The sequence below is a fragment of the Lipophrys pholis genome (genome assembly GCF_963383615.2).
Source record: "Lipophrys pholis genome assembly, chromosome: 5".
Taxonomy (NCBI): Eukaryota; Metazoa; Chordata; class Actinopteri; order Blenniiformes; family Blenniidae; genus Lipophrys; species Lipophrys pholis.
The window spans coordinates 28,861,501-28,872,753 of record NC_137628.1 but is presented as its reverse complement, the minus strand read 5'-3'; the positions used below and the strand labels follow the sequence as shown (position 1 = coordinate 28,872,753).

The following is an 11,253-nucleotide window of genomic DNA, read 5'->3' as shown; positions in this document are numbered from 1 at the left end:
CATGGTAGTATTGCTGTGTGTTTTCTTTCGGATGACAGTTCCAATCAAAGTTACATCAGTAAGTTGAGGGAAGATGCTCTATAATGTGTTTTAAGTTGATCAAGAAATGACAAGAAAACAGGTTTCATTTTGGTAAAAACATTTATTTTAATGCGTCACTGATACTTCTGGCAACAGTTGAGTTACAGTTGGACGTCTTTCATGCTGCTCATTTGTCACAATCATCAGTGATCAATTATTTATCAGTATTTATTAGTGGAAGGAAGGAAGAAGGAAGAAGCAGTGAACCAACAACAGACTCATTGATGCATGTTGGCAGTGCAGACTGGCCTCTGTTGTCAAATCCAATGGACGAGCTCCTGCAGCCAAAACTGAAGTTGATGTTTGCTGCGATTATAAAAAAGTAAAAGCCACGATGCAGAGTGCATCAGTTTACTACGTATGACTCTGCATAGCTCTAGAGCGGTCAGGGTGCCTGAGGACTGTTACAGAACTGGAAGAAGGCAAACCAGAACTAAAAGTCTGTCGGCCTGTGAACCTGAGGAGGGCTGAATATAGTACACAATAGAAAAGAGCTTCTGTGATTATATCTGATATCTTATGGAGCCAATTTCTTCTCACAGATCCAGTAGTTGAGACTTTCACATGCCACGTCATTCCAGCCCTCCCTGAAATTTATTTCTGCACAGTTTTCCTCTTTGCCTTGGGCGTCCTTGTTGTTGGGCTCTCCAGGGTCCCAGTAGCTGAAAAAATTAATGAATTAATGATAAAAAAAAACTACAAAAGTTCAACAAACAAGGATTAAGATGCAGAAGTAATATGTTAAATGTTAATTCTTTAAGATTTTGAATGTTAATATGAGTTGATCAAATGAATTATATATGAACCTAATGCTGGGCAGAGTCCCGTCCACCCATATCCACGTCCTCTCCTCCACTCTGTCAGTCAGTCCAATCCACATTTTCTTGGAAATTCTTCTTAACAAGTTCTTGCAGAGAAAATCATTGATCAGTAGACATCAGTCTGATTGAGCATGTGTACCTCTGCACGTTCCTCATATTAAATCAGACAGACTGAAGCTACCTGTTCTTCCTGGCTGTCTATGATGATCAGGTCCGCCGCTCTGCGCAGACAGTGCTCTCGACTCTCCTGCCAGGATTTCTGACTGGAGGAAATGTAATAGAAGCTGGGACGGACATAAATCCATCCTTCCTCAAAAAACTGATCTGAGGTGAAAAAAAAGAAAAGCATGACATCATGACATGACAGCACAATGAAATTCGCTCCTCATCCACGACAAAGCTGGAAATTAAAAAAAGGAACCTGCAATGATGAGCATACACATTTCACTCACCACACCAATACATTTTGTACAATCATGATTACTATTAATTATGGATGTCCTGATCACACTTTTTTGCCCCCGATACTGATCCGATTTTTCAGAATTGAGTATCGGCCGATACCGATACTTTCCCGATCCGATACTCACATTGCTATTGCAAATATACTCAATAATCTATTTTTGGAGCAACTAAGATGTCTGAAGCTAAAAGCACGATTGGCAGAAGCTTTGTTTAGCTAGAAATTATTGTAAAACTCACTTATTGAATCAAAATTCTTCTCTTTCTCTTTAGTTGTTGTTGTAAACTGAGGGTACATCCACACTACGAAAAAACAATCTTTTTTTCTCCCTGGCCTGCTCCCAAAAAACCGTCCACACCTCACTATGAACACGGCTCAACACGAGGCTTCAGGGCATGTAGTACACATGCCAGGCCTTTAGGGGCGCTGTGACTCACCAAACACAATAAAAAAGCAGAAGAAGACAGACCACATAGAAATTTAGAAGTAGACTTCGGCACATAAACACATAAACCACTATATATAAACTCTAGTTTTATAGGTCTATGGCCCCGCTCCGCCTGCTTCTAGCTTCAGCAGCTCCACCCGAGCTTCTAGTCCCTGATTGTTGTGGTTATTAGGTGACGTTGCGGACCGCGTTTTTTTTTTTTTTTTTTTTTTTTTTTTAGATCGGCGGGGTGATCGGCTGGATTTGCCGATCCCCGATCACTCGCAAATCACTAATATCGGCCCCGATCCGATATCTACCGATTGGATCGGGACATCCCTACTATTAATAATATATCCATAAACATAACAAGATAAATAATGTGAAAACCAATGATTTTTTTAAGGCCATACAAAGGGTCATTCAGATAGTATACTTTTTAACATACATCCTCGCATGTTAAACGGGATGGACTCTATATTATAAGAGTCTGATTCACTCATTCATTGTGACTGAACACTGTTTTAACGGTTTGGTTTCCACTATGACAGGATTCATCCTCAGCTTGTTACTTACCAGACACGTTTCTCAGCTCGTCTGATTCCCTCACAGTTTTGCAGACTCTTTCATTTTGTAGAGTCTGATCGTCTGAAAAGAGAAGGAACGTTTGAGAAATTATTAAATCTCTCACGAAATCTGCAAAGCTTCAAGCTTGACGAACTAACTGTGTTTTCTACACGCTGATTTAAAGTTGTTTTTTTTTTAAATTACACTGCAACGTCCAACAGATCCGAGCGGTGTTTACGTCTAAACAGCAGCAGATTCTTGAGGTGCCTGTGCAAAGTTGACAAACTAATAATACCATCAACACTACTTAAACACAAGAGTGTCTCTCGATGTCTCAAAGCCAAATGGAAATCAAACTGGATTAAACTTGTGAGTGGGGGTGTGCCTGTTTTCTACATCGGTCCAGCAGAGCTTCTGCTTGGATTAAGACGCACCACCGTCCCAGTAATGCAGAAAAACAGAGCAACTTTAAAATTATTTAACAAAATCATTATGTCAAGTATTTCATAATTATTTCAGAATGATCTCAGAAATTCAGAAAAACAGAGCCAAATGTTCTCCAATATAATTCATTTTTTATCATAATGATGAGATAATTCTCATGAATTCAGAAAAACAGAACTGAGTTTATACTTTTTCATTATCTCATGATGAGATCATGATTTCATGAACCGATTTTTTTCTTCCTTTTTTTTATCAGAGAAACTCATAAATTCTCAAAAACATAAGCCAGTTTTTTAATGATAAATTTTTTCTCATGATGTCATGGATTTCTTTTCTTTTCTTTCTTTTCTTTTGCTTTTAATTTATTCTTCTTGTTTGTTTTGCCCAAAGTTTTTCTTTTGGGCACAAAAAGAATTTAAAAAATGACCTGAGGAGGAAGAATGTTGTTTTTCTCTTCAAAATTATCATTATTTTTATGATTAATATGATGATGATGATGATGATGATCATTATTATTTTATTTTTAAAATTTCAATACTTTTTTTCTTTATTGCAGAGCATCTCAAAAGTAGTTGTTTTTTTTAACTTGTTGATGTGAAATGATGACATGGTATTGCTCTGCTTTACCTCCTGAGTTTTACCAGAGGTGATTACATTTGTTTTAATGCTGTGCCACAGGAATGGTTGGTTTCTTTCAAGTACAGTTTTGTTTAGATTTTTTGTCTCTTCAGACAAACTTACAGAGGAAAAGGCGGAGGGAAATGCTGAGAGCAGCTTGAAGCACACACAGCAGTCCAACGCCAATACCAAAAAGTCTGCACAGCTTCCAGCCTGAAAGGAGAAGACAATTAAATACACAGACGCCTATGAGAAGCAGGTTTTCGAGGGGATTTTGCTCAGTGACACCACACACCAACGGACAAGTGGAAAATAAATTGAGTCATCTGTTTAACTGTCGTAGTTACAAGTATAAAAGTTACCTGTTACATCAGAAGTCCTGTCGTGGTCTTTACTGGAGGGGTTTTCACGCTCCACGGTGAGCTCAAGCTGCTTTTTCTGGACAAATCTGGCCATAATTCACCCTCAAGGAGTTTGGAGACACTTAATGCTGAATGACTGTGAATTCCAAGCACCTTGCTTCTTTTCCCTTTTCTCTCTGGTGACAAATCAAGCCGTGTTGTCGGGTTATTTTGAGAAAAGCAGAACAGATTCTTCGTGACAATGCTTATGCTCACTCGTCACAGAAGCCAGCACTTCGCTTGTAGGTGAACTGATTTCATTTGGGTCCAACGTGTTCTGATGGTGCATCAGTTTACTACGTATGACTCTGCATAGCTCTAGAGCGGTCAGGGTGCCTGAGGACTGTTACAGAACTGGAAGAAGGCAAACCAGAACTAAAAGTCTGTCGGCCTGTGAACCTGAGGAGGGCTGAATATAGTACACAATAGAAAAGAGCTTCTGTGATTATATCTGATATCTTATGGAGCCAATTTCTTCTCACAGATCCAGTAGTTGAGACTTTCACATGCCACGTCATTCCAGCCCTCCTTGAAATTTATTTCTGCACAGTTTTCCTCTTTGCCGTTGTTGTTGGGCTCTCCAGGGTCCCAGTAGCTGAAAGAAATTAATGAATTAATGATAAAAAACCTACAAAAGTTCAACAAACAAGGATTAAGATGCAGAAGTAATATGTTAAATGTTAATTCTTTAAGATTTTGAATGTTAATATGAGTTGATCAAATGAATTATATATGAACCTAATGCTGGGCAGAGTCCAGTCCACCCATATCCACGTCCTCTCCTCCACTCTGTCAGTCAGTCCAATCCACATTTTCTTGGAAATTCTTCTTAACACGTTCTTGCAGAGAAAATCATTGATCAGTAGACATCAGTCTGATTGAGCATGTGTACCTCTGCACGTTAATCATATTAAATCAGACAGACTGAAGCTACCTGTTCTTCCTGGCTGTCTATGATGATCAGGTCCGCCGCTCTGCGCAGACAGTGCTCTCGACTCTCCTGCCAGGATTTCTGACTGGAGGAAATGTAATAGAAGCTGGGACGGACATAAATCCACCCTTCCTCAAAAAACTGATCTGAGGTGAAAAAAAAGAAAAGCATGACATCATGACATGACAGCACAATGAAATTCGCTCCTCATCCACGACAATTCAATTCAATTCAATTCAATTCAATTTTATTTGTAAAGCGCTAAATCACATCAACAAACATCTCAAAGCGCTCTTACAATGATAGAGTACAACAGAACCCAACTAAACCCTTCCAAAGCAGCAGATGTAATAAGCAACAGTGGCCAGGAAAAACTCCCTCGCATGGAGAGAAGTTCATAAGAACTCCCTCTTCAGGAAGAAACCGTGGGGCAGACCCTAGTCTCTGGGAGGGCGGCCATCCGTCTTGACCGGTTGGGGGGAGAAGTACATGGGATAGGACAGGGAGAGAGAGGAATAGAAGAGGGAGAGAGAGAGTGGCAGACAGGCCAGATAAGTACAAATACTAAGAAAAGTCTATGATGAGCGTTGGTCTGATGATGAACCAATCTCAGTCTGGAGTTTAAGGGCCGTGCCGTTGCGGTGGGGTCCCGGTGCTGTGGTGGGGTCGGGTAGTAGGACCGTGGTAAATCCACTCTGGGAGTCTTGGGTCTGATCCCTTGGATCCTGCTCCCCTCCTGTCAGGGAGAAAAACAGACGGTGGCAGTGTCTGGTGGCTACAGTAATGTTGTTACACAGAGAGAAAGAAAGAAAGACAAGAAACAGAACCTCCAAATGTAGAGTTACTCCCTTTAACGGGAGAGAGAAAATCCCCTCAGCAGTCTAGGCCTAGAGCAGCTCAACTTAGTGCTCCTATTTTATTCCTAATGGTAAGCTTTATCAAAGAGGAAGGTTTTTAGTCTACTCTTAAATAAACTAATGGTGTGGGCCCTTCGGACCGAGGCTGGTAATTGATTCCAGAGTAAAGGAGCCATATGGCTGAAACTCCTGCCTCCTGTTTTACTTTGAAGGACTTTAGGGATTACCAACAGTCCTGCATCCTCAGAGTGAAGGGCTCGTGGAGGGTGAGACACTTCTAGAAGTTTCTCGATATAGGACGGAGCCTGGTGATGAAGAGTTTTATATGTGATCAGAAGGATCTTGAATTCTATTCTAGATTTGATTGGAAGCCAGTGTAAGGATGCTAAGACTGGGGAGATGTGCTCTCTTCTTCCAGTTCTGGTTAGTAAACCTGCAGCAGCGTTCTGCTCTAGCTGGAAGATCCTAACAGAGGAGTTTGGACATCCTGACATTAGGGAGTTACAATCATCTAATCTTGAAGTCACAAAGGCATGAATCATTTTTTCTGCATCTTTGAAGGACAAGAAGTTTCTCATTTTTGCAATATTCCTTAGATGGAAGAAGGCTGTCCTGGAGACATGTTTAACATGGGACATAAAGGACAGATCCTGATCAAAAATGGTCCGAGGACGGAGCCTTGTGGTACTCCACACAGGACCCGTTCATGCATTGAAGATTTGTTATTTACATGAACAAATTGAAAGCGGTCAGATAAATATGATTTAAACCAGTTTAAGGCTAAGTTTTTAATGCCGACGGCATCTTCTAATCTCCTTAAAAGTATGTTATGATCGACAGTATCAAATGCGGCACTAAGGTCCAGAAGAAGTAAAACAGATAGAAGAACTCTATCTGAGGCCATTAGAAGGTCATTAGTAACTTTTAGCAGTGCAGTCTCTGTACTGTGGTTCATTCTGAAGCCGGACTGAAGGTCCTCTAACAGATTATTCTCGTGCAGATAATCGTTGAGTTGTTTAGCGACGACTTGCTCCAGAACCTTTGACAGGAAAGGAAGGTTGGAGATCGGCCTGTAGTTTGAGAGAAGGCTTGTGTCTAAGTTTGGCTTCTTAATGAGAGGTTTAATAACTGCTAGTTTAAAGGATTGTGGCACATAGCCTATTGTTAGAGACTGGTTAATAATTGCGAGTATAGAATTATTGATTAGTGGCAGTGCCTCTTTCAGAATTCTAGTAGGAATTGGGTCCAACAGGCTAGTAGTTGGTTTAGCAGAAGAAATAAGGGAATTTAGTTTGACTAGTTGTATTTGCTGAAAGCATTCCAGATGACTGTTAGGTTTAACCAGTTCCTCTGTTATGGGGCTAACGGACGGTAGGGTTTGATGGATGTTATCCCTAAGCGTTGTAATTTTATTTTGAAAGAACTTCATGAAGTCCTCACTACATATATTGATAGGAATGGTGGGCTCGACGCTATTTTGGTTCTTGGTCAGTTTGGCTACAGTACTGAAAAGAAACCGAGGGTTGTTTTTGTTTTCCTCTATTAAGGATGAGTAGTAATTAGTTCTACTTCTACTCAGAGCTTTCTTATAAGTTTTGAAGCTGTCCTTCCAGGCTATATAATCTATGTCTGTTTTTGTTGAACGCCAAGTTCTTTCTAATCTATGGGAGCGTTGTTTAAGCTGGCGGGTTGATGAGTTAAACCATGGGGATGACTTTTCCTGTTTTTTCAGTTTCATTTTCTGAGGAGCTATGTCGTCTAGCGCTGTTTTCAGCATATCTGTCCGACTGTTTGTTAGGTATTCAATGTCTGAGCTAGCAACAGTATATGGGTCAGGAGGATTCACTACTGATTCTATAGCAGAGGGAATTCTTTCCTTGAATTTAGTTACTATGTTATCAGAGAGAGACCTGGTTAACACGGCTTTAGTCGGAGGTTTATAACTATTTAGAACAAAGTCAAAGGTTATAAAGAAGTGTTCTGACAGGAAATCATTGTGAGGAGAGATGGTTAGATGCTCTATATTCAGACCATAAGCTGGAAATGAAAAAAAGGAACCTGCAATGATGAGCATGCACATTTCACTCACCACACCAATACATTTTGTACAATCATGACTACTATTAATAATATATCCATAAACATAACAAGATAAATAATGTTAAAACCAATGATTTTTTAAGGCCATACAAAGGGTCGTTAACCCCCACCCACCTGCACCCCCCCAAGCACCCCCCCTCCTCTGCTAAAGTCAACCGTCACTTCTTTGGTCTGAGAGGTTCATCGTTGTTGGAGGTCAGTGTGCCGCTCACCTCGTGCTCTTGCACCGTGACACTGGTGCTGCTGCCATCTGGGGTCGGAGCTGCAGCCTCTGATCCTCCTGATCCACCTCAGTTACATTATGATGTTCTTTTCTATATGAGCAGGCTGCTTCTTTCTTTAATTGTCCCTTGATTATCTATTCACTTGCCCATATTTGTTTACAGCATAAGCGCGTGTCATGTAAGGCAAAATGCAGTGCAAAGTTATTTAACGTGTTGGTGAGTTGTCACTTTTCACACCATCTCGTCTGCATCACGGATCAGTAGGAAGCTGCAGGTGCTGTCGAACGAGCCATCTCAAAATAAAGTGGCTTTTCTCTTTCACTCTTACACATTTGTATGGATTTAATCCACCTGCCAAAAAAAAGCTTCAGTTTTTCATTTCGCTTAATTATTGACAAAGCTCAGCGAATATTCTGTGGGAGATTCATTATGTCCAGTCCAGGTGTGTTCGGCTCAAGATGACACTACTGTTACTGCAAAATCTTACATTGTGTTCTCGAGATAATCCAGTTTATTGAGAGGATCAACATATTGTGTCATTCAGATAGTATACTTTTTAACATACATCCTCGCATGTTAAACGGGATGGACTCTATATTATAAGAGTCTGATTCACTCATTCATTGTGACTGAACACTGTTTTAACGGTTTGGTTTCCACTATGACAGGATTCATCCTCAGCTTGTTACTTACCAGACACATTTCTCAGCTCGTCTGATTCCCTCACAGTTTTGCAGACTCTTTCATTTTGTAGAGTCTGATCGTCTGAAAAGAGAAGGAACATTTGAGAAATTATTAAATCTTTCACGAAATCTGCAAAGCTTCAAGCTTGACGAACTAACTGTGTTTTCTACACGCTGATTTAAAGTTTTTTTGTTTTTTTTGTTTTTTTCAGTCGCTAACAAGCGTTTGTCCAAACAGTTGTCACATTTTCAAAACTCTAAATACAATTAGCACAGCATCGGTCTTCTGTGGCCATACCATTCACACATTTCATGTCGTTTTCACACAATATGCAGTCAGTAAACACATTTCCATAATGCTTACATTTTCTTAACAGACAAGCTGTACCTCCCAACAAAACTATGGGTTGTTTTTGTCGTATTTGCGAATGTTAACACACAACATCCCACAATAGCAAAAACAATATTCCAAACCTTAAATACAGTAGAAAAACCTCTGCTTCTGCAATGATGAGTTCAAAAACAATATATCTCAGTTGATAATAAAAAAACAATTGAATAATTTACACACTGCTGATTTAGGTCTATGACCATCAATCACATGACCAGATGTCCCTCCTTGAAGCTATGGATGCTGGCTGCAGGGACATCACAGTTGATGATTGCCAAAGGTGGATCCGACATAGCAAGCGGTTCTATCCCAGGTGCATCGCCTTGGATAATATCAGATGCGATGTTGATGAAAACATGTGGCCGAACCCTGAAGATCGCAGAGATTAGCTACAGTCATTTTGTGGGTTTTTTTTTGTTTTTGTTTTTTTTTTGTTGTTTTTTTTAGTTCTCCCTTTTTTATCTGGGCTTTTTGCAGTTGTTTTTTTGGTCAGAATGCTCTTATTTGTTTCATGGATATTTTGTTCACTGTAAGCAATACTGTAACTTTTTCTGTTCTATCATACTGTAAACAGTATTTCTACTGTACCTCCTGAAGTAAAATGTAAAGGAAAAACATGATTTGCTTCTTACTGGAATTCTTTGAAATGTGGACATACAGTTCCCAACCAAGAAATTTAGTGTAAAAACGGTGGATTGCATGTTCCATCCATCCATTATCTATACCGCTTATCCAATGCAGGGTCGCGGGGGGGCTGGAGCCTATCCCAGCTATTAGCAGGCGTTAGGCAGGGTACACCCCTGGACACGACGCCAGACTGTCGCAGGGATTGCATGTTTTGCATGCAAATACCTGTAAAACTGAAACATAAAACTCTATGCAGTTTTTGTAATGTCAACAAAAGCAAGTATTTTGAAACCTGGTGTACTTTGATTGACTGAATGTACCTTGTGAAGTGAAAACAAGTGTTATTCTTTGACAGAGTTATTTAATTGAGTCAGATTTCCAGTGTTTTGGTAAAAGTAGTGTGTTCAGAGAAAGATATGTTCTATTTTGAAATGAAGAGTTAGTATATATCTAACAAAATGTGTTTTTGAGAAGAAAATTATCCATTTGGCCAATTGTGTTTTGTAGGTGTGAATCTGTGTTAAGAGTTTAGAAAAAGTATCTGAAGTATAGGTAAGCGCTTGTTAGCGATTGAAAAAAACTGTAAATTACACTGCAACATCCAACAGATCCGAGCGGTGTTTACGTCTAAACAGCAGCAGATTCTTGAGGTGCCTGTGCAAAGTTGACAAACTAATAATACCATCAACACTACTTAAACACAAGAGTGTCTCTCGATGTCTCAAAGCCAAATGGAAATCAAACTGGATTAAACTTGTGAGTGGGGGTGTGCCTGTTTTCTACATCGGTCCAGCAGAGCTTCTGCTTGGATTAAGACGCACCACCGTCCCAGTAATGCAGAAAAACAGAGCAACTTTAAAATTATTTAACAAAATCATTATGTCAAGTATTTCATAATTATTTCAGAATGATCTCAGAAATTCAGAAAAACAGAGCCAAATGTTCTCCAATATAATTCATTTTTTATCATAATGATGAGATAATTCTCATGAATTCAGAAAAACAGAACTGAGTTTATACTTTTTCATTATCTCATGATGAGATCATGATTTCATGAACCGATTTTTTTCTTCCTTTTTTTTTTTATCAGAGAAACTCATAAATTCTCAAAAACATAAGCCAGTTTTTTAATGATAATTTTTTTCTCATGATGTCATGGATTTCTTTTCTTTTCTTTCTTTTCTTTTGCTTTTAATTTATTCTTCTTGTTTGTTTTTACCCAAAGTTTTTCTTTTGGGCACAAAAAGACAAAAAGACGAGAAAGACGAGAAAGACGAGAAAGACATAAACACACGATGCAAAACTCCATAAATAACAAAAGCATTAAGAGTTTGAACAAAAAAATAATTCCAATCTTTACTAAAACTTGAGCTCTTGAAGGAAACACCCAGAAACACTCCGCACATTAAACAATACTCTTCCATGTATTCAGTAAGGATAAATATAATATTTCCTGTCCGTCTCTCACCTGGTGCTGCAGAAGTGACTCTAATGTCTTTATTGGAGATGTTTTCCATCAAGACTTCAGGTTGGTTTTCAAGAACAATCCTCTCCATGTTGCTGAGGCTGAGAGTGTTTTATATATGTGGCGCTCAACTTCAAAGTACATCTATATCTA

General features: G+C 39.3%; 1 protein-coding gene across 1 annotated transcript; it reads right to left on the bottom strand.

The window, feature by feature from the left end:
- Positions 1–122: 122 nt before the first annotated feature.
- On the bottom strand, positions 123–11,242 carry LOC308110222 (CD209 antigen-like protein A). Its single transcript, XM_080464394.1, has 10 exons — positions 11,104–11,242; positions 8,628–8,699; positions 4,757–5,489; positions 4,561–4,661; positions 3,784–4,417; positions 3,545–3,634; positions 2,369–2,440; positions 1,084–1,226; positions 888–988; positions 123–743 (listed from the first exon to the last, which is right to left on the bottom strand). Exons 5-10 carry the CDS (start codon positions 3,875–3,877, stop codon positions 599–601), a joined length of 645 nt encoding a protein of 214 aa, XP_080320520.1. The 5' UTR covers positions 3,878–4,417; positions 4,561–4,661; positions 4,757–5,489; positions 8,628–8,699; positions 11,104–11,242; the 3' UTR covers positions 123–598.
- Positions 11,243–11,253: the final 11 nt, after the last annotated feature.

Coding starts and splice junctions, on each gene's coding strand:
- LOC308110222 (XM_080464394.1), bottom strand. CDS start 3,877: ATGGCCAGATTTGTCCAGAAAAAGCAGCTTGAGCTCACCGTGGAGCGT. Junction 2,441..3,544: donor TTCCCTCCGCCTTTTCCTCT/GTAAGTTTGTCT, acceptor TTCTCTTTTCAG/ACGATCAGACTCTACAAAAT. Junction 1,227..2,368: donor CGAGCTGAGAAACGTGTCTG/GTAAGTAACAAG, acceptor TTTTCACCTCAG/ATCAGTTTTTTGAGGAAGGA.